Consider the following 22,669-nt stretch of genomic DNA (forward strand, 5'->3'; position numbering starts at 1 on the left):
GGGTCTGAGGCTGAGAAGGATCTTAGCCATCTCCTGCCAAATGGCCATTTTTGGGAAAGCGGAGAGATGCAATCAGGGATCGAACCTGGGACCTTATGCTACGGGGGCTTCCCCTCCCTTCCTACCTCCTGGAAACTTTCTCCCCCTCCATGAGGTTATCCTCCGCGTCTCCTTGCATATCTGGCACAGAGGCAACAAGGTCCTTCAGGAAGTCAAACTGTTGCTCCAGCTCTATGCATTGTTTCCTGCAAAACCAGATGACAGGCTTAGATGGGAAATGCAGACACAGCTGATGCAGTGACAAAACTTCTGTTTAAAATCAGGGGGACGGGGAGACAAGTTTCTAGCCCTCATGGTTTCAAATAAAGGTTACTAGATTTGTGAAGGCAGGCAGCTAGCTGCCTTCAACTTAGTGAGACTGTTGATGTTTCTCCAATGGGCCAGGGACCACCAGTGGGTCTTAAGTCTACTTTCAAGGGTGCTTCAGGGCCACAGCTCACACAGTGCTTCCTCACTCTTCCATTGTGGCCCCTGACTTTTGGGAGGAGCAATGCCAGCAAACCTGTATGCTTGGTAAAGGTGGGTGGGAAAGAGAAAGAAAGAGAAAGAGGCAGGGGAGGGAAGGAAGGTCTCACTCCTCTGAAAGGAAGAAGCCAGAGGAGGTACTGAAGGAAATCAGAAAAAAGAAAGTTATTTTTTTTAAAGTAAATGAAACAAAAAGGAATATGATAACAGTCTAAAGCTGCTGCAGAAGGAAGAAATGAGTGTAAAAGGAGTGGGCAGAAGGAATGAGAGAAACTGGGAAGTTTGGAGGGGGGAATTAGATACATGTATGAAAGAAAAAGATGAAATAACAGGAGGTAAGTAAGTAAGAAATACTTTTGAGAGGCATGGTTGGGGGAAATAAACAGTTTAAAATAAAAACACTTTCTGCACTTCAAGCCAAAGCACTTGAAGCTCAACAAATTCTGCCTGATATGGGGAGGCTGAACTGCAATACTTCCACAACCAATGCCTGTGCTTACTTTGAGGAAAGCTGAACTGGGGAACTCCTTGCCACAAGGAATATACACATTTCCAAAACGGGATAAAAAACCAAGGAGAGACGATGTCAGTAATTGCCAGCTGATTGCACCAACTCTGCCTCCATCCGCCACCCTTTCATGACTGGCTCTGCCCCTGCCCCTTGATGTGCAGCCGGTACTCACAAGTGCGATGTGGTCATGGTCTTGGCGTTCCTGGACTGCGTCACGTGACAGGCCTTCTTCAGTAGCGATTCTAGAAAGAGCTCCAGCGCCCGAGCTTGGGGAGACCTACAGTTAAGGGATGCTGTGAAGGGAGCCACCCCCCCAACCCCCTGACAATGTGCAGAGAGTGCAAAGCCTCACACAGGAGGCTGTCTGAGGTCAGATTTGTCCATCCAGTCCTAGGGAACTTGTCAGGCCCCCCAAATATAGTGGGACAACAGCTTCATCCTCATCCCTGAGCACAGGCCATCCTGCCTGGGGCTGACTAGCAGCAGGTCCCTGCTGGAAATTCACATATTGCATCCAATATGCCCCTTTGGTTTTAGATACTACATGAGTAGACGAGTCTAAAATGCCTGAGACGCAAATTTTCACAGCCCTCTAGGGGCAGTGGTGGCTCATTTACCAGAAGTAATTTATTCAGTGTTAGCTCTAGAACAGTGTTTCCCAAACGTTTTTGGGCAACGGCACACCTGTTTACCGGAAAAAAATCTCGCGGCACACCACCATTAAAGCCCCGCCCCCGTGACGTCATTCGGGGAGCCGGCGGCCCGGGCCTGAGCTGGAGAAGGAGAGGCGGTGCTTTTCGGCACAAGGCAATCGGCCTGGAATTGTTTCCCGCGCGCTGCGAAAGGGAACAGCTGCGGTCGCGCGAACCCTCCGGCGCTGGGAGGGGAAAGGGCGGAGTCGCAGAGCACCAGCTGGCCGAGCGGTTGCGCACAGCGTTGCGCTTTTGGAGAGCGTGCGGCTGCTGCTAGGGGATCCGGGGACGTGAGCAGGCCTGGCCCGACCCGGGTTGAAGGAGGACAAGCCGGCAGCGCGCCAAGTGAGTTCGGTTGCGCGCGACGGCCCCCGCTCCCCCCACCCCCGCCGGATCCTCGCCGCCGCCGCCTCTCGCCCGCCTCCCTCCCACGGCACACCAGCCGATGTCTCACGGCACAGTAGTGTGCCGCGGAACACCGGTTGGGAAACACTGCTCTAGAAGTGTATTCACTATTCCAGGGGTCAGCAAACTTTTTCAGCAGGGGGCCGGACTATATTTTGGAAAAAAAAATGAACGAATTCCTATGCCCCACAAATAACCCAGAGATGCATTTTAAATAAAAGGACAGATTCTACCCATGTAAAAACACACTGATTCCCAGGCCAGATTTAGAAGGTGATTGGGCCGGATCAGGCCCCAGGGCCTTAGTTTGCCTACCCATGCACTATTCTGACCAAACTATGCCTCCTAGAGCAAAATATATGTAGGAGGCTTAGTTTGGTCGGAATCGAATTCCTACAGGTTCCTCAAGCCATCTCCTTGGGGAAAGACACATTCCCCCACTTGGCCTCCTTGCACTTCTCCCCAAGGCTTGGCGGGTGGGCGGATCCAGGCAATGTGACGAAAAGGATACAGATAATCACAGGAACAGCCGCCGCCACCTTGCCAATCTCCTCGTCAGTCTGCATTATCTTCTTGATTCGAGCCTTTTTAAAAACAAAAAATGGAGAATGGAAGAGGGTATTAAAACGGAACCCTGGCTTCTCAGATTTCAGCTGGACTTAGCCAAACAGCCTGTAAGATCTAGAAATTTTGTTTCCTGAGTTTGAAAAAATTCAACTTAGCTGGTCACAAAGCTGAATCACATCCCTGGTAGTCACCACATTTTACATGCCTGTGGAATCACAGAATACAACCCCCACCTCCAACCGCTCGATAATAACCAGGGCCTTGAACTGGCGCCTTGGAAACTAGCTGGAAGACCAAATTTGACACACTGTACTTCACCCCTATTAACAAGGGAATGCGGCTGTGTGCATGCCATCCATTTAAAGCACATGATACCCCCCCCCAAAGTATCTGTAATTTATTAAGGGTTCCGGGAACTGTAGCTGAGTTTAGAGTAATCTATAGTTCCCAGGATTCCTTGGAGGAAGCCATGTGCTTCAAATGTGATGTGTGTGCATGGCCACAGTGGTGGTGCCTCACTTCCCAACAGGGGTAAACGACAGAGGGCATCAGTGCCACCGGTTTGCCAGCTAGCTCCCAAGTCTAGTTCAAGGTGCTGGTTATAATCACTGCAGAGGTGACGTCTGAACTGGAGGCTTTCTGCTTAAGGTGGAACAACCACTCATTGGGTGGCCCTAGAAGCAAACACTAGGAAACACTTTAGAAATTGAAGAGGTAATCCTGGAACTCAACCTCAGCCCAGGGGCAAAATAAAAAAATTCCTTCCAGTAGCACCTTAAAGACCAACTAAGTTAGTTCTTGGTATGAGCTTTCGTGTGCATGCAAGCAGTGTATCTGAAGAAGTGTGCATGCACACGAAAGCTCATACCAAGAACTAACTTAGTTGGTCTTTAAGGTGCTACTGGAAGGAATTTTTTTATTTTGACTATGGCAGACCAACACGGCTACCTATCTGTAACTCAGCCCAGGGGATCATCTATTGGTCCAACTCTGTAGCCCACAGAGTAAAACAACAACAACAAAACCTCTAAGCACATGCAGAGTGCATTCTCCCCCCCCCACCCCAGATAACTATTAAGTGACTTGGACTGGGTGACCAAGGCTCAGCATCTCTCCTAAGCACTAAACCAGGGAAGGGGAACCTATTGCCCTCTAGACTGATGGGAGCTGGGGCGGCCATGGATTTCCCCAGCCCTGCACTAAAGCCTTCCCCTGAACTCTGCCTTGGCACCTGGGGTGCAGCAGGGAGCTGCCAGTGAACAACCAACTTGGGTAAAAAGACACACTGCTCTCGGGAAGCTAGCTTTTCAGCATCGCACCCAGGTTGTCCCATGGGTTGGCAGGAAGGACTGTGCTGCTGGGCTTGCTGAAGGACAGCCCTCAGGCACCCTTGTCTGCCAGAGTCAAGAAAGGCTAGGATCCACTGCTGGGCAAGAGAGTGGGGCACCTGGGGCATTGCGATGCTTGAAGTGGAAATGCCCAGCCTAGCTTCACGGGGGTTGGGTGGAGAGACCCATAGTTCAGCGCCAGAACACAGGATTTGCATGCAAACTCAGTCTTCAGCATCTCCAGATCAGTGTAGACCAGGAGTGAGGAATGCTTTTTAGGCAGAAGGCCAGAATCCCTTGTGGACAAGTTTCTGGAAGGGGGAGGACCAGAGGCAAAAAGCAGATAGAACTCCTGCCTTTGTGGAGCAGGCTGCATTCCACCCAGGCTAGCAAGAGGCCTTATCTCAGTCAAGGACATTTCTCAGCCAAGCCAAGACAAAACACTCAGGGAAGGAAGGGAGGAAGGCCAGTATGGGGTGTGGCCTGGGGAGCAGATACTGTCAACTGAGAGTCCCAAGGTCCCGGCTGAACATCTTAGAGAGCCCCATCTGCTCCCCAGCATGAGGTTCCCCATCTCTGGTTTATATTGGGCTAGGTGGACTAGTGGTCTGGCTCTGTCTAAGGCAGATTCAGGCAGGTAGCTGTGTTGGTCTGACGCAGTCGAAATAAATTTAAAAAATTAAAAAATTGTCCAATAGCACCTTAGAGACCAACTAAGTTTGTTCTGGGTATAAGCTGAAGTGTGCATGTCTAAGGCAGTTTCCTATGTGAATTAGCTGTTTATCATGAGGACAGAAGTCTTGTTTCTGTTTTAGGGTGCAAGAACACATGCTTTACATGAAGAAGGTCCCAGATCTCCAGGTAAACCCCATAACCTCCAGTTAAAAAGGATCAGGCAGCAATTGATGGGAAAGACGCTGGCCGGCCTGAAATTTCAGACAGAGGAAGAGGATTGATGGGAGTTGGAATTTACCAACACCTTCAAAGTCACGCGCTTCTCAACCCTAAGGAAAGCCCAATCCTATGCATTTGTGCTCCGAAGTAAATCTCATGGGTTTTACAACTCTCATGCTTGTACAAGTCAAAGGATAGCAAGACATGTTCCAGGAGAGGCTCACATGTGTCCCTCCAGATTTTTAAAATTTTAATTTAATTTAAAAAATTAATTGAAATATAAAATCTTACATTCAGCTAGGAAAATTAAACCAAATTGTTTTTCAAATGAAAAAGCAGAATAAAGTAAAAATTAAAATTAAAATACATAATCATATTCATGTTCTTATTATGTATTTTGTGTTTTTTATATTGCAATTTTAAGTTGTGAACCACCAATAACAACAACAACAACAACAACAACAACAACAACAATAATAATAATAATAATAATAATTAATAATAATAATTAATAATAATAATAATAAACACTGTCCCAAAAGGCAGTGAAAAGATAAAACAGCCAATGTTGTAATAATGTCCTATACAAATGTATCATGAGTCCATCCATGCTTGGAATACAGCAGTTTCTTGATCACTCAATCAAAAAAAGGTTTTTGGGACCAAGGAAAGAAGGAAGGAAGGAAGGAAGGAAGGAAGGAAGGAAGGAAGGAAGGAAGGAAGGAAGGAAGGAAGGAAGGCAGGCTAAGAGGTTTTATAAAATGATGAAAGGTGCAAAGAGACAAAAATAATCTGTCTTGCTCCAAACACAGGAACCCAGGTTTTCCACCAAAATTGTCCAGCAGCAGCACTTTGGACAGAGAAAAGAAAATGCACCCCCTCTTCAGAAAGCCCTTCTACAAAAGAGGCACCACCAAGTAGCCTTACTATAAGACCTCAGGTTGGCCCAGGACCCAACAATCAACATTAGCAAATAGCAGAGGAAATAAACTCAGACCTATTCCATGCCAGGAGAGGGAAACCTGCTTCCCTCCAGGTGTTGCTGGACCACTGACCATGCTGGCAGGGGCCAACAGGGGCTGCAGTCCAACAACAGTTCTGGAACTAGTGGCCATGCAGATGTGGGCAGACTCCAACTCCCATCAGCCCCAGCCAACATGGTCAATGTTCAGGGATGATGGGAGTTGTAGTCCCAACAACTTCTGGAGGGTCATGGATTCCTCAGGAGCCAGATTGTATCTTGCAAATGCCACAGAGAGCAGAGGGCACATCTTCCACAGGGGCTACAAAAGCCAATTTCCATTGGCGAGGGGGCTTGTCTATCAGGTCAGGGAACCAGTTCCTGTTCAGTTGTTGTTGCACGACACCTTCCGTCATCCCTGACAAGTGACAAGGGACCATGCTGGCTGTGGCCGATGAGAACTGCAATCAAGCAACATCTGGAGGTGCATCAAGCTTATTCGAAGGAGGATTTTGTTTTGTATTTTATTGGAAAACGGGCTACACTCACTGAATTGCTAAAGCAGAAAACCTCTCCTATGGGTTTTCTCTTCTGTGCGGAGGGATCAGTTGCCTGTGTGTTCGGGGTTACATTTTATTCCCTGGGGCAGGAAGGCAGTGGGGGTGGGGGAGGCAGGCTTGTGTGTCTATTCCAGGAGTGGGGAACTTTTGGCCTTCCAGATGTTGCAGAATTATGACTCCCAGCAGCCAACGGCCAGGGGGTGATGGGAGTTGTAGTTCAGCAACATCTGGAAGGCCAAAGCTTCCCCATACCAGGTCTATTCTAATAAACAGCAAAAATAAGGGGTTCTTAAGACTTCTATAGGCAAGCAGGCACGAGTGTCTTTTAGGGAGGGGTCTGTATTACCTGCTTTCTTTTCTCTCACCCCCCCTTTCCACATCTTGCTTGAAGCATATGGGAGGTACGGGGGGGCAAGTAAAAGGGAAGTAATTCATTTGCCGCCTTGATTAATTTATTTAGGCAGCCACCCTAGCCGTGTCTACTCAGCAGTTTCAATGGGGTCCCCCCTCCCCAGCTTCAGCGGGCTTAAGATCGCAGCCTCAAACTCTCTGGGGATTCTGCAGCGGCCGGGGTGGGGTGGGGAGGAGGGTGGCAGTCCGAGAAGCAGCCCCGGCACTTTTTGCTCCCTTCCTCCGGGGCGAGAGGGGCTCCGCTGCTGCGGGCCGGGCTTTGGTGCAAGCTCTACCCCGGGGTAAGGCAGGCGAGGGGAGGGCAGCCGCGGGGGATCTCACCGGAGGAAAGCGCGCATTGTACTTCTTCTTCTTGCTCGGCATCTCCTCTCCTCTTCCTCCTTCTCCTCCTTCCTCCTCCTTCTCCTGCTGCCGGGCCTGCAGCGAGCGAAGAGCCGGATCAGGATCACCTCGGAAGGAGCCGCCTCGCCCGACCCGGCCAAGCAGCCTCCGCCGCCTCCTCCTCCTCCTCCTCGCCGCCCGCCGCGCGGGTCCTAACGCCGCCTGGATCGAGGCGGAAAGGCATGAATGGGCGCTCCTTCCCCCGAGAGCGCGAGGCCCATTCATAAAAACAAACCATCAGTAGACACACATCCTGCGGTGCCCGCGGAACAGAAGGAGCAAAAGGGCAGCAAAGGCTGGCTTGCCTGCCACGTCAAGGAACTAGCGCACAAAGCGGGAGCCCCCAGCCCACCCGCAAAGCGGAGACGGGGGAACCGGGGGCTCCGCACAGGTCGTTTGCCTGCAAACTCCCATCAACCCCGCCGGCCAGCAGGGCCAATGGTCAGGGGTGGTGGGAGTAGCGGGGCGGGGTAACCACTTCTGGAAGGCCTCCACCCCCTAGACTCGAGTTCAAAGTTAGGTAAGCAGGAGACTCCCTCCGCCCGCCCCCCCCCAAAGTAGAAGCTCGAAGGGGGACGGAGAGGGAGCTTCTGAGCCACATGCACGCACGACTCGTTTCATAGGAGCATGGGGACCCCGAGGGTCATCTAGGCCACCCCCTGCAATGCAGGAATCTTTTTGCCCAGCGTGGGGCTCCAACCCACGACCCTGGTCTTAAGAGTCTCATGCTATCCCGCTTTGAAGTAGTTTGCCATTTAAGGGGCTTAATCATGCTTACTTGAGAAGGGAGTCCCACTGTGTCCAACGAGGATGACTGTCAAGTAAATGTTCATAAAATAGCTGCCCAAAGATGAAAGAAAAAAGAAAGAAAGAAAGGGCAACAACTATGATGTAACAATCAAATGATAGCAGCAATTTAAAAAATTCATTTGAGTACTGTACAAGACAGCTGCCATTAACAGATAGATAAATTGATATAAGGCTGCAATCCTTCTGCACAGGCTTACCCGTAAATAAGTTCTTTACTTGTTAAAGCACAATCTTTCTGTATTCCCAGAAAGAAGTCCCACTGGGTTCAATGGGCCTTGTTCCCAGGTAAGTGGGCATGAGATCAGCCTTATGTTATAAAGGCTTGCCTGAAAAGTATATTTATTTTAAAATTTTGAATTAATTTCTGCCCTGCTTTTCAATCCAAAAGGAAAAACAAAGGCAGCTTCTTTTGATATGTGAAAAGTACAATGATAAAAAGTATTGTCCAAAAGCACGAGGCACCTTGCAGAAAATAAGCAGCTTTTGGTTGGTTCCTGCCTGGATGGGGAACCCTTGTACGCCACCTTAGGTTCCACAATGGAGAAATGACAGAATATATATGTAGAAGAAAACAAATAATGTGGGGCAGCTTCCATCGCCTTCAATACACAGGATTGCTCTGTTGTTTCCATTCCAACAACAGTGTCATTAGCTGGGTTGAAACACTTATGACAAACTTATAAGGTATGTCACAATGTCAGTGCAGTGAGAGAGACAGCTTGCCTACAACGCCCTGGTATCTTCAGGAATTGATCTGAGATCTGATGTAAAGACTTTCTGACCTACGGGTTACCAAGTTTCCTGAGTGGCAGTGTTGGGGAAATCTAGACTGCTGGGATACTGAGCTTAAAACCAGTTTCAGATGTACTGTGTACTCAATTCATTCTGCACCCAAAGTAGCAAAAACCATTTTTCCTGCATGATTTGTGTACTGTACATAAACAATTTAAAGGTGTGACCCTAAGGTTGCCATTTCTGATCCAGCAAACCACCCCCTCGGCCCCCCAAAAAACCAGGCCTCTGTGACCAATCAAAGCTTTCCAGCTTGTTTCCTTATATACAAGCTTTTTACTTAAAAAAAGAAGAAGCTGAGGAATGCCACTTTGGACCTGTATGCTAGCTCTGCTCACTTGTAGCGCAGACTGAACAAAACAGTAGACTGCTTATTCATTTGTCAGATGAGACTTGCCAGTTAGTTTTGATGCTAAATTTCCCCCTTTTCCTGCAAAATAAAAGTAGCAGCTGTATTTCAGAAAGAACAGAGAAATGCAGGATTTTAGCCCAGTTGTGATAGGGGAACAGCACGCCCTTCCCAAGGTCTGAAGTCAGGAGTTGGCAACATCTAGCACCTGCCAGTGCCTGAGGGGAGGGGGCAATGCTGTTCCTGCTGTTCCTGCTTCCATTGCCATCCATTCACTTCCAAAGTGGGGGAAGTGAGGGGCAGCAAAGCAATAGGAGCGAGCGGAAGGAAAAGCAATTGCAATGGTTTGATCACTATCTGCCATCTTTCTCTGGGCCACAAAGGGAACTGGACCCCGATGCAAGAGGCTGAGAGCAAGTGGGTAATTTCAAGGCGGAGGAGGGCACTGAGGAGCCCCAAACCTAAACCAAGAACTCAATCAACCAACCATTCATACAAAAGAAGGGCGGGGGGAGTAGTAGCAGGAATGAAACATGACTTTAGTTTTTTAAAGCACTGCACCACAAATGCAAATACAGCCTGTAGTTATTATCCCTATATTGATGGTGAGGTGGCAGTGGCTTTGGCTTTGGCTGAGCTGCCAGCTACAATGGCTATGCTCTGCCTCCACCATGTAGAAAGTATGCCACTGATTTTGAATACCATTTGCTGGGAGTCAGAAGTGGGGAGAGTTGCTGTTGCATTCAGATCCTGCTTGGAGGCTTCCCAGAGGTATCTAGATTGCCACAGTGAGAACAGGATGATGGGCTAGACAGGCCACTTTTATAGTCTTATGAGGGGATTCCAAGGTAGCCCTGTGGTTGTCCTTTTTAAACATTTGGGCATGTGTGTGAGAGAACGGCTCTAAGTGACAGCTATGTGGCCCTGTTTGCCCCGTTACCCTAGGCTTTTAGAGCCTGTGGCTTACATCTGCCCTGCAATGTTGTCATCTTTATATTGCAGAAGTGTGTGTGGCTGAGAAGCTCAGAATGCAGTGCAGCCCAATGCTTCTATCCTTAAATTATTTTATTTAAGGAATTTACACCCCACCCTCCAATAACATTCCCAGTTCTTCCCAGTGGCTGAAAGTGAGGCTTACAACAGCCCTGCAATGATATTATCCTCGCATCGCGGGTACTTGTGTGGGTGGGTGATGTTTCAGGAGAGCACTGCCAGGCAGTCCAGTGCTCTGATCCCCGCACTGCAGATGGGCGGGCTGGGGAGCCGTGGTTATACCATGAAGGGCTGCGATGCCAACGGAGCTCTTAACATCACATCCGACGTCAAACTAAACTGGTTTTCCGCTTTATTCCCCAGTGTAAACTACGAAGGGATTTCAACGTAGCTGCGCCTAGAGCGATAGGGACCCACCTCTCAACAAAACTCAAAACACTTAGGCGCAATCCGGAAGAAAGCGGGAGGGGGGAATCAGCCCTTCTGCGTCACTTCCGGTATAAAATGGAATCCTCCGCGCGCGATACACACACAAACACCCCGCCCTCTTGACAGCCTGAGCACATTTTAGAGGGGGAGCTGTTGCTCCATAGAGAAGCCAACTGCTAGACCGGCACCACTCCGGACGCCCATAGGAAACAATGCCCAACACGGCGGGTTGCCATTTGTGAGAGGAGATGTGTTTTAAACCCACCCCCGTGCCCTCAGATATTTTAGGTTTGGGACGAAGAGATAATAATCCTCAAATACTGGGAAGCGCAAAAAAGAAGCCCCTTTTTTTTGGGAAGATAGCAAAAAAACTTTGGTTCCCTTACCTCACTTCCCTTACCTCAGTTCCCCGGCACTTCCTGTCCCCCCTCCAATGCATTCCCCGCATAACTTCCGGGCTGTGCCGCGCGCCCGGCCGCCTACGCCAGGCCGTTGGTAAGGCAACGCCACTCCAGGCGGGGCTGCTGCGAAAGGGGCTCCGGCGGCGGCGGCGGCTTCTCTGGAGGGGCCAGGATAGGCCCGCTCTCTCGCGCTCCTCTGTCTCGCCGGGGAGGGTCAGAGAATGGAGGGGGCTCCCGTTTGCCTGTTTATTCCAACGCCTGCCGCTCACTGCAGTCATTGCCAGTAACGGTTTGCTTTACGGTGCTCGGAATGCTTCGCCTCCATTAAGCTTCTTGTTGCGCTGAGCACCCCTGCAAGGTAGGCCAGTGTTATCAGCCCTAAGCGAGGGGAAAACTTCCTGGATGGGTCTTGCTTAATTTTTATTTTTGGCATACTCCTCACCCTTTCCCATAAGCTCCTTTGGGCGACTCCTTAACACACCAGCTGACACTGGCAATTTCTTTAGTCACTGCAGTGTTGTTGTTTTTAACAGCCACGCTCCTTCTGCAACCAGCTTATTGCTATTCCTTCCTTAGACTAAAATTTAATGCTGCCTAAAACGGCCCCTAAGTGAGGAGCTGCGTAGGTCTGCATGTGGTTAGTTTTTATAGGTTCCCCTCCACAATTAAAAATGTCTTTGGAGCACCCTTTGCGTTGCTGCAGTTAGTGTTGCCTTGGTAAATGGTAAACATATCTTAAAGGCAGGGGTGGGAAACCGTTATCAGCAGCTAAAGGGGTCACGTTCCTTTCTGGGCCACATGGCAATGATGAGCAAAGCCAGAGGCAAATGTGGGCTGAAATGCAGATTTTACCTTTGCACAGTAGGCTAGTCGCACACCCCTCCGTATCTTCCATCCAGACAAGCAGTTCAAAAGCACATCCCATCTTGCAGAGGCAGATTTAGGGGAGCAGGTTTGCCTGCACTGGCACCGGGCTGTGAGGGCACTGTGAGGGATGCCACAACAATTAAGTAGAATGAAGTTGAGTGGTGGGGATATGCACCAAATTTTGGCACCTCGCAGGGTGCTACTAAAATTTGAAAGCCCGAAATCCAGGCAGAAACGTTTGTAGTGAGAAGCAGGTTGAGTGAAGGGTCTGGATTGGGGAATAGATCAGAGGGCCAGATAGCCAAGTCTGGAAGGCTGCATTTGGCTGCTGGGCCTGAGCTACCCTCCCCATGCATTAAACTATACTGATGCTTTTACAATGATAATGTTAAGCCATTACTAACTTAAACTTTACTGAATTCAGTGACTAAGCCTGGATCCAACCCTTGGTGTGTAGTGCTTGAAAGGGTTGTGTGTGTGTATGCAAAATGTTTAACTATTTGTATTCCATTTTTACTACTTGGAACGTATTGTGGTTGGAATGGAGGAAGCTGCCTTATACTGAGACCCTTGGTGCATCTCGCTCAGTATTATTTAAATTGACTGGCAGAGGCTCTTCAGTGTTTCAGACATGCGCCTCTCCCTTCTTCTAGTACATGTTGCTCTTCTGTTATCCTTGCAACAAGGTTTTGAGGCTGATCAAGCAGAGAGCTAGTAACTTTATGTAGAAGGCTGCCTGCTGAGCTGGGGTTTGCAGCCAGGTCTCACATCCAAGGCTAGTGTTCTGCACCATACTGCCCAGTATGTGTGATGGTGGTGAACTTCAGTTGCTACTGCTCACTCTGAAATTCCTGTTTTATAAATTCCAAGCTGGGTTACAGTTACAGATAAACAGTTACTGGACACGTTTGGTAATGACCTCAGGGCGAGTGAGGCTTGGCCTCAATTCTCTAATCTGTAAAATGGGACTGTGTAGAGAATTTGTCTTGTTGGCTAGTTGTATGAAGGAAGGAAACATTGCAAGCTAGGATATATGACAGCAGGGACCAGGCAGGCTGCCTCTTGTTTATTACATTTTGCTTTGCCCTCTCCTTCTTTGTCAGGTGCCCTGCAGTGCCATGTCCAGCCAGGATGATAAGACAGGGAAGGAAGGTGCTTTTGCAGCAGAGCAGCTGGCTGCTGAGTCCATGGCGGCAGATATGGACCCCTGGGTAGTTTTTGATGCTCGCAAGACTCCCCGGGCCGAATTCGAGGAGTGGCTGCAGACCTACCAACCGTCCCGTGTGTCCCGGTTTGGTGACCCCGAGTGCAATGCTGAGCCGGTGGGTTGGATAGCAGTGTATGGGCCCCGTTTCTGTCCTGAAGCTGGCGATGTGGTAGGGCTGCAGGAGGACTGGGAGCTGCTGCAAGCCAGCGGGCGCCACATCACCTTCGACATGGTCAAGGAGCTGGCGCTGAACCGGCGAGTGCTGACCGGGAAGTGGCTCATGCACCTGGATAGTGGCTTCAAGGTGGACCATGCCTGGTGTGGCATTGCCCGTGCGGTGCTTGACGGGCGCATTGGCGTGGCCAAGGTCAGCCCCTGCTGCCCCGACTCGGAGCGCAAGCAGGTCATCTGTGTATACACAGACGACTTCACAAATGAGGAGCAGGTGCTGGTGGCTGATGCTGTGATCCGCACCACAGGGGTCAAATGCTTGTTGTCCTACAAGCCTGATGTTTATACCTACTTGGGCATCTACCGAGACAACCGCTGGCACCTTTGCCCCACCATCTACGAAAGTAAGTTTGATTTGGAATGTATCCCTCGGCGTTCACGCATCACCAACAAAGTGAACAACATGGAAGTGACTTAAAATGTGTTCCTTTGGATGTGTGGCCCTTCCAGGGGAATGGTGTTGTGGCTGGGAGCTACAAGTCCCAGTGCCCCTCCCCTTTCCCTCCCCCTCAGAGAGACCACATTACAGTTGCCAAGCACAGGCCGGCAGGGATGCTGGAGGCAGGATTTCAGCACTGGGTGGCAGCTGCCTGCATTGGTCTTCCTGCAGCCACATTTAAGGACACCTGAATTTATCTTTCAATGGAGTGTGCTGCCTTCCTTGTTTTCAAGAACTTCTTACTAGGAGTGCATCACTGCACTTCTTCATCAGTTGCCTGTGCGTATGCTTTCATATCCCCTTCCCCAGTGACTTTGGGTATCAAAATAAATGCACACACTCCCATTTCATGACAGGTCAGTAGAAAGATTGCTGTAGCAGTCAAAAAGAAAAGGGGTGGCAAGTCAAATGATCTCTTATTTGACAAATCCTTGCATGTTTAGGATATGAATACCCAACATGGTGTCTTCCAAATGCTTTGGTCTGCAACTCCCAGCATCCTTGACCATTCACCATGTTGAGTGAGGCTGATGGGAGTTTTAGTCTAAAACACCTGGAGGGTTTGGCTACCTCTGTGCTAAGAGGCGGCATACTTTCTAACAATGCAAAACATTCCCATCTTGTAGAATAATCTAAGAAGACTATGGGGAGTTCTGTGAAACACAAAAATTTGGATATTCTTGCTTCCAACAGTTTCATCTAATTTTGCCACAGGTTCCCCAGGCCTGCCATAATGCCTGGGAAAAGTAGTTTCTAGGGAAGTTTTTCATCAGAAACTACTAATGGTTCACCAGGGAGGTGCTGTGTAGTTTTGAAAGAGGGGCTAAACATAGACACTATCCCAACAAAATGTGTTGGGAGAACAAGTTTTACTCATTTAAGGGAATGTCTCTCAACATTTCTTTCCTCTTGAGGCTGTGGAAAATAAATTTGATTCAGCAGCACTTGCCTACCTGTAAAATAGGTTTTTAAAAAATAAAGTGATTTTGTCTTCTTGCTGAGTGTTTATTGCCAGGAGGGTGTGTGGGAAGAGAGAATGGAAATGGAAGAGGCAAGCAGGCCAGCTGGCACCAGTCTTTGAATTGCCTCACTTGCAGTTTAAAGCTAGTTCCTACTCAGGAAACTTTGAATTGTTAAAGAGGCTTCTATACTGGGGTTGCCATAGGTCTGGAATTTGCCAGACATGGCCAGAATATGGCAGTCAGAAGCAGTGTCTGGGTGGAAATGGCTTTCAGTGTAAACAGTACTGAAAGAGGAATCATTGTTCTGACACAGTATAAGGCAACTTCCTACGTTTCTGCATTACGGGAACTGAAGGAAGGACCTAAACATTCTTGCACTATGGTGAACCCTGTCCGTGCTCTTCAAATAACCAGTCGTACCACAAAACGAATTATGTGAAGCAGCTGTCCAGTAGTCAGAATTTGCTTTCTAGCTTGTGCATGCAACTACCATTTCAGGTAGCCTTTCTAACTGAGGGCAGTTTGTTTGGGGATTTTTTTGTGAAGCTTCTCCCCTTCAAGATACAAATGTAAGGTTGTTTCAGGGGCACATGGCTGCCATCAACCCCAGACAGCATGGCCAAAGAAGCCCAGGGAAAGTGGGAACTGGGGGGTCCAGCAATATCTAGAGAGCCCTAAGTTGTCCCATGCCTGGGCTTAGGGAAAGAGCATGATGCATGTATAAACCGCACCTTCTACTTCCCTGCTTGATTCATGCAAATTGTACATGTGGATAGGGATATCTTATTTAATGTTTTGGAAGAAAAGCTAGATAAGTGTTCATAAGTGTCATAATTCTATGGGAGTGCAGGCAAAAGTAATAAAAGAAAATGGCTTTGGTTCCAGAACCTCTTTCCATTAAACAAAAATATTCTGATCAGCTGGGAAATGGGAGGGAGAAGCTTAGGAGCCAAGAAGGCTGGCTGAGCAAGATGCAAAGAGGTTGGGTGCTTAATGTAACACTCTTCACACCAGCAAAGCCAAAATGAAAAATCAGAACATCACAATAAATTATACAACCTGAAAGAAAACAGGCACACCTATACGGTGTGCACACCTATGCTCCAGTGTTCTTTTGGTGTGCAGTTATACAACAGCCCAGGAAGCGAGAAAAAATAAGGAATTACTAAGCTGTTTTTTGTTTTAAAAAGCAGCACAATAGGGTTTATCCATGCTTCTAAATGATAATGCACTACCCCAGCCTGATGCCTACCAGATAGATGTTTTGGATTGTAATTCCCATCGGCACCAGTCAACATAGTCAATGGTCAGGAGTGATGGGACATGACAGCTTCCTGGGGGAAGGCTCCCAATTTGCCCCCTTAAGAACCTAATAGTCCCCATGGCTTCTGGATTTTATGTGACTGGGGTGGGGTGGGGTGGGGAGAATACCAATACTGGTTTGAGGTGACATTGCCTGCAAATTAAGGCCACAGTTCCCAGATCTTCCTTCCACAAGTCCTTACGGAAACCACACCCCAATTCCACAATAAAAAGAAAACTGCCAGGCTGAGGCTTCAGTTTATTTTTAGGAACCTGCTATAGGAAGAAGAAAGCAAGAATTGCCACATCAGATAACAAAAAAAGAAGAGTGAGACAACTGTGGACCAATAACAGCACTTAAGTTGTTAACTATCTTGACACACCCACCCACCCTTAAAAAAATGCAGCAAATAGTATTTAAAAAAGAAGGCGCAATCCCACCCCCACCCTGGACATAACCTTGGCTGCCCCTGCTGGCTTGGCAGCTGCTTTCCCCACCAGACCCTGTTGGCAGCAGGCTGCATCCTAACCTGGGATAACTGGATCTCTCTTCCGTTTTAGACCTTGTGTCTGAGTTCAGCCATCTGAGGCTTTTGGTCTGTCTTCCCACTGAGGAAGGGGAAGATCATCCTGCTTCCTGCTAGCTTGTTTTCCCTCTACGTGGCCTGAACTGTCTTGCTTTTCTTTGGAGGGGTGGCATGATTTGGGGGCTGGCAGGCACTGGGTTCACGTGGAGGGTCTCAAGCCCTCACCCTAAGAGGAAACTGAGCAGGGCTAGGGCCAAACAAAGGCACCAAATGTCCCATTGCACCCCCTTATAGTAACGGCATATTTTCTGAGCGGAAAGGCTCAGAGTTGGCTTCAGTATGGAAAAAGAAGTCGCCGCCCACATCCTCATGCGATTTCCCATTGTTTTATCCCCCACCCCACCTCCCGCCACTAGCAGGCAAGGTGCAGGCCTAGAGCAGAATGACTGGGTCTGCATCCCTTTCATCCACGAGGCTGTCTTACCCCTCACAGCCTTGTTGCTCTTTCTGGCTTTAAAAAAACCCCTTATCTTAAGAGGAAGAAGTCCTGTGTACGTGCCACAGAGACTGACACAAATCCCCAGTTAAGGCCAAGGACACCAAGGTTGAAAAATAGCCTGTGTTTTGCCACCACAAGTCCCATGTCTGTATACCCACAACAGCCTGCTAGAGTTAAGCTATTCCTTCTACAGCAAAGGACCAACAAACGATCCCAACTCTTCCCGCCTCTTCAAACATGGGCAGAAGGGACAAACCCTCACGGCCCTGGAGATGGCTGTAGGGTTTCACCAGGAAGGCCTCACCCACCAGAAGCTGCAATGCTTTAAGGCACTCCGGAAACAGTACAGAAGCAGCTTTGCTTTTAAAATATCCTGGTACAGCTACTGTAGCATTTAGAACTGTGTGGCTTTTCATAAAAAGGTTAGAAACAGGTTTGACCTGCTGGTTTTTTTTGCTTGCTGGCACAGTTCTTTAAGGCTTCTGAGCTTCCGCTCCCCCTTAATAATGTTTTGTTTGGCATGAGGAGGAGAAGGTGCCGGCTGGCGAGTTTTCAGAAGGCAACCATGGGAAGGAGGAGAGATTCTTCCCCTTCAAACAGTCAAAAACACACACAGCTCCATAGTTCTGGAAGGAAAACAAGCCTTCAGTAGGGAAGCGAGAACTGGCTCCGCCGTGTTACCAAATGTACAACGCCCACTTCACTGGTGGCGGGGAGGAAAGAGACCTTGCCTCTGCCTAAAAGCAATGGTCCAGGCCTATAAAAACCTCATGTTCCAAGAACCTAGAGGTTGCCCCCACCCAAACACATCCTTGAAGGATAGTCCATCCAGTGGGGGGGGGGGACACCACCAGAGAGGGGGAGAGTTAAGTTGGCAAAGTCTACGCAAACAAAGAGGGGCCACCCGGGATCTGGAGCCCAGGGACAGAAGCTGGTGGTCCTGTGACTCCACCCTTATGAGTTCAGCTGGTTCAGAAGAGAGTTCAAGTCAAGATCTACCATGGAGGAAAAGCTTTCCTCAGCAGGAAGGGCCCCCGGAAGGCCATTGTAGCAGCTGGCACCTGAGCCGCCGCCGCCGCCCCCTCCACTGGGCTCCCCTTGGGCTCTCCGCTGGGACACCAGGCGGCTGATCGACTCTGGATAGGTCAGCAGAGTGCCTTGGTTGTCCTGGAGTGCTTGCTGGGCTGCCCCTTCTGTGAGGAGCTGGCAGAACTCGGCTGTGTTAATCCCCTCCAGGCTGGCGTAGGGGGCATCATCCAGGATCCCCCCGAGCTCCATGCCCCCAGCATCCTCTGCGAAGTGGAGGTGCAGGATGGCGTCTGCAATGCTGGCCTCGGCCTCCGACTCGGAGGGCTGGACCCGATGGCTCACACCCAGGCCCGACAGATCTTCCATGTTCACCGTGCTGAAGCTGGACTGCGCAGCTGCGACCGGAGGAGGAGCCGCCGCTGAAAGTGGGGCATGGCTGGGCCCCGTGAAGTAGGCGGGAGAAGGGTGCACCATGGCCTGGGGTTTGGAGGTGGGCAGTGGGGTTTGCCCTGATGCTCCCATGATTCCTGGGACACCTGCAAGGAAGATCAGAGAGAGGAGGTGACGGCAAAGGACACATCCGCACTCTTGCATCAGTGAGAGAAGCGCCAGGGCCCCCTGACCTTCCTGGACTCCCAGCTGGCCAGGGTTTACCGGCCAGAGGATCTCAGAGCTGGTGCAGGATCTGCCCACCAGCCATGGTTTGGAAACTAAGAAGCAACCTCGGCGCCAATGCAAACACCTAGCATGTGTTAAGGCAGAGTTTCCCAAACTTGAGTTTCCAGACTACAATTCTCATCATCCCTGACCACTGGTCTTCCCAGCTAGGGATGATGGGAGTTGTAGTCCAATAACAGATGGAGACCCAAGTTTGGGAAATACTGTGTTAAGGGAAAGGGAGGGAAGAAGTGCATTCCCAAGAGTGGCTCCCAATTTTGCTGGGAGCCAGGGCTGCAACATCCACTCAGATGTGGCGTTTTCTTTCTCTCTTTCAAAAACAACAACTTGCCAACAAGTTTCTAGTTTTAAATGCTGTGATTGTGGACCTTATAAGTGTATGTTTCCTAGTGAAATCCTAGAAGCAAGCCAATAGGAAGCTGCCTTCTGCTGAGCCAGATTCACTGGGGCCCATCTCACTCAGTACTGTCTACACTCTGACTGGCAGCAGCAGTTCTCCAGGGTTTTAGGCAGGGAGTCTTTCCCAGGCCCACCTGGAGACGCCATTGGAGATTGAACCTGGGACCTTCTGCATGCAAGGCAGATGCTCTGTGCCCCCTCCCCCAGCAACAGTTCCAATCATCATTCAATGGGGGAAACTGCCAGATTGTGTTACATGTTTTTCTTTTGAAAGCACAGAATATAAATAGCTTAGAGCAAGGGTGGGGAGCCTTCAGACCACAAGTCAATCTCGGCCTGCCATGGGGTCCAATTTGGCCCATCACACCCACTGACACCAATGGTGATGCCAGCTGCTGGGTTGGAGGACAGGGTTCAATCCTGCTTTGGGTGCACTGCCCTGTTCCCAGTAGAAAACAGGATCTTGCAGCCTAGGTAGCAGGATTTAATCTCCACTCGTCTGCCAATGAGCACAGGTTTAAAAAGCCCCTTTCCCTTCTCCTTTAAGCGGGCAGAAGGGTGGACAGGAGCTGAATGCCAACCAACAGTTTGAACAGAACATATACAACTCCTAAGATGCTAGTCCATATTGACGTCATGGGACAAGATTCCCAGCCAGACCAATTTTCCTCGTAAGCAAGCTGTTAACTTGACAGAAGGGTTATATGAAAGGAAAGGTTAGGCATTCCTCACCGCTGATGTTGGGCCGGGCCAGGCCATGTTTGGGAACAGCAATGCGGCGCTGGGAGCGAGGTTCTGGAGCTCCGACTGTTGGGAGGGAACGGAAGGGGTCAGAACATGCAAAATCCTCCCCAGAGCCCAGCAAGGCTTCAACCCCCTCCCCCCCATGTATGGACACCGGAAGAACCCTCACCGTGAGGTAGACTCTTTGTCTGTCTTGCTTAGTATTGCCTGTTCTGACTGGCAGAGGGAGGGGCTCCTTCCCCATCACCTGCTCCCTGATCCTCCTAAACGGAGATGCCAGGGATTGAACCTGGACTCTGTATGGAAAGTGTGAGCTCTTATTTACTGAGCTATAGAGGAAGCAGTATCCCCCCTGCAACATCAAACCCAGGGCTCATGAGATTCCAAAGTATTCCACCTCCTGTGCTCCTCTCTGTTGGAGGCCAGTGTACTAAGAAGAGCAGGGCACGGCCCCCTCAGCCTCAGCCAGTCCATCTGCCTGCCTTTTTACTTGCAAGCAACTCACAGGGTGGCTCTGCCTGCTGGGATATTCCTCCACAGCCCTGCTCTTGCAGAACTTGGTTGGAGGAGGAGGATGGGGACAAAACTAGAAGGAGTAGGCTCCACCTGCCATGGGCTCTGGGCTCTGTTTTCCTGTTGGTCTCCCTGTCTTCTGCCCCAACAGTCTCAAATGGGGCCCAGTCGCCAATGTCTCACCCCCCTGAAGGTTCTTCAACCAGCCACACCACCCTTTTCTTCTACCCCTCTAACTCGAGCCCTACCTGCAAAGGGTGTTTTCTGAACAAAGTTCTTGAAGGTGCCAAGGGTCCGTTTGCGTTTCTCGTCAATACGATTGAAGTCACCTGTCCAAAAGGAAAGGGGGGGGGAAGAATAAGGACACATTTGCTTTGAAAGGGAGCTGATAATGTACTCTCCAATCATAGGCAACGACTGAGTAACCGGAGAGCTGGAGTCAGGGAATCACGCCTGCACACTCACAGCGGCCTTTGAAATTCGCCAGGCACTGGGCGCATTTTGCACCACTTGTGCAAGCAAGTGAAGATGCCCAGGTGAGCAAGTGAAGATGCCCTGGTGCCAGGAAGGCACCTGACGTCTCCACCACCTGGAGGCGCATCCCTGGGGATCCTTGGATCTTGCCTGCTTTCACACACTAGCAACATACCCTTTCAAATTCTCTCTGTGGTATTTCATCTGCGCAATCAGAACTTTATTTCAGGAAGCAAAAATTCACATGGAAAAGTATGTCTTTTGAGCCACTGGGCCCCAAAATGAAAACTAGGCATTCTGTAACCCTGATTCAGGGAGCCCTTTGGCACCTAACATACACCTGAGTTTCTGAGCTGGCTCACAGCTGAAAGCTTTGACCCTAAACTCATAGAGCTTAGAACCTGAGCATGCAAGAGAGGACATACCTTCATCAGGAAGATAACGGAACTCCATGGGCCCACTGACTTCCTTGTCGGATGGGCGACGCAGCTGCATCTGGACCGTCACCGGCTCCCGAAGGGCTTGGTCCATGTACGGCGGGGTCTTGAAGACAATGGCCACTTGGCGATGGACGTCGGCTTGGGAGAAGGAGCCCTTTGCCTCCCAAGAGTCCTTGAAGAAGCGGACTTCGATGTCCTCTGCAAAGGAAGCGAGGGGGGGGGGAGGATTGAGGGGTTCAGACTCACTGAGAACGTAAGAACACAAGGAGAGTCCTGAAACTGGATCAGGCCAATGGCTCATCTAGTCCAGCATCCTGTTCTCACAGTGGCCGGCCTGGTGCTCCAATAGGAAGCCTGAAAGCAAGTCCCAAATGCAACAGTGCTCTCCCCAGTTGTGATTTCTGGCAACTGGTACTCAGAAGCATTCTGCCTCCAACAGTGGAGGGTGAACTGAGTCTCATCCTCTTTTAAAGCCATCCAGGTTGGTGGTTGTTGCTACCCCTTGCTGGTGTGAAGGGTGGGGGAAAGAACAAAATGGGAAATACCAACACCTGGTCTTATTTCCTTTCACCACAAATGTGGAATCATCTCCTGTTCCCAAACTGAGAAATGGCCAACAGCACTTTTTGAAGGCAACAGGCCAAAATACCCATATACACACACCAAACAAAATGTGGAAGACTTTTTAACATTTTGAATATATCAGCTGACTCCTTGAAGTTGCCTGCCATTGGGCGAGATGCTGTGACATCAGGGCAAACCTCACAGAAAAGCCCAGGACTGAAGTGGGCAAACAGTGCTGGAAGCGAAGAGGTCAGTTTGGCCACATGGTGAATATAGTGAGCCTGCATTTAAAAATGCATAAGTTAGGGAGGATTTTTAAAGGGTTGGCAGACACAGGAGGCTTTAGAGATGGTTTCATTCATTGTTATGAGCAAAGATGTGGCTGGAAGGGCTTTTTGAGTTTTCCCCACTACACTAAAAACTGCCTTAAGAATAAGAACAGCAACAGCAACAACAAAACAACAACAACACCACCATGAAAGGAAAACACACATGAAAAGTTGAACCCTTGCTGCTGTTGTCCAGAAGTCCTTTGCAGCCTCTTCCAAGGCTTGACCTCTACATCTCATCCAAAGCCCAAGGTGGCCAATGGAAGTAAAACCCTGCACTGAAAAGGGAGGCATCTCTTACCTTTCTGGACCTTGTCACAGAGGAGGAAGATCTCGTCTCCACCTAGGCAGCTCCCTGAATTGCGGTTCACACGGCAGATCTTCAACTCGGCTGTGTTGGGAGCACCTGGAGAAAGAGAGGGCGCTGGGGCTGTCTTAATGACTCGGTGGCAGTGA

The 22,669-nt window shown here is 49.6% G+C and overlaps 3 protein-coding genes across 6 annotated transcripts in view; 1 reads left to right on the forward strand and 2 right to left on the reverse strand.

Moving 5' to 3' along the window:
- DRAP1 (DR1 associated protein 1) overlaps window positions 1-11,030 on the reverse strand; it is a 15,527-nt gene extending 4,497 nt beyond the window's left edge. Inside the window, exons 1-6 of one of the 2 annotated variants that reach the window (XM_083478006.1) lie at window positions 10,995-11,030; window positions 8,014-8,075; window positions 7,176-7,397; window positions 2,645-2,717; window positions 1,209-1,302; window positions 126-245 (exon numbers count right to left, since the gene is read on the reverse strand). In XM_083478006.1, coding sequence (XP_083334132.1) covers window positions 126-245; window positions 1,209-1,302; window positions 2,645-2,717; window positions 7,176-7,217 — 329 coding nt within the window. In that variant the 5' untranslated portion in view covers window positions 7,218-7,397; window positions 8,014-8,075; window positions 10,995-11,030. Of the gene's footprint in view, window positions 1-125; window positions 246-1,208; window positions 1,303-2,644; window positions 2,718-7,175; window positions 7,600-8,013; window positions 8,076-10,994 lie in introns of those variants that run through there. The other variant, XM_083478005.1, reaches the window with a different exon arrangement.
- Window positions 11,031-11,045: 15 nt separating this feature from the next.
- LOC310694673 (UPF0696 protein C11orf68 homolog) lies at window positions 11,046-14,746 on the forward strand. 2 transcript variants are annotated; one of them, XM_083478024.1, is made up of 2 exons: window positions 11,046-11,367; window positions 12,980-14,746. In XM_083478024.1, the coding sequence occupies exon 2, from the start codon at window positions 12,995-12,997 to the stop codon at window positions 13,730-13,732; it is 738 nt and encodes a 245-aa protein (XP_083334150.1). In that variant the 5' UTR covers window positions 11,046-11,367; window positions 12,980-12,994; the 3' UTR covers window positions 13,733-14,746. The 2 variants fall into 2 exon arrangements, with proteins under 2 accessions (XP_083334150.1, XP_083334151.1); XM_083478025.1 differs by having other exon boundaries at window positions 11,235-11,377; window positions 12,991-14,746.
- Window positions 14,747-16,264: 1,518 nt separating this feature from the next.
- RELA (RELA proto-oncogene, NF-kB subunit) overlaps window positions 16,265-22,669 on the reverse strand; it is a 31,782-nt gene continuing 25,377 nt past the window's right edge. For both annotated transcript variants that reach the window (XM_083477941.1, XM_083477942.1), the window contains exons 7-11: window positions 22,515-22,619; window positions 21,306-21,518; window positions 20,655-20,735; window positions 19,882-19,956; window positions 16,265-18,608 (exon numbers count right to left, since the gene is read on the reverse strand). In XM_083477941.1, coding sequence (XP_083334067.1) covers window positions 17,998-18,608; window positions 19,882-19,956; window positions 20,655-20,735; window positions 21,306-21,518; window positions 22,515-22,619 — 1,085 coding nt within the window. In that variant the 3' untranslated portion in view covers window positions 16,265-17,997. The remainder of the gene's footprint in view (window positions 18,609-19,881; window positions 19,957-20,654; window positions 20,736-21,305; window positions 21,519-22,514; window positions 22,620-22,669) is intronic.

This window comes from Podarcis liolepis (genome assembly GCF_965112155.1).
Source record: "Podarcis liolepis genome assembly, chromosome: 15".
Classification (NCBI taxonomy): Eukaryota; Metazoa; Chordata; class Lepidosauria; order Squamata; family Lacertidae; genus Podarcis; species Podarcis liolepis.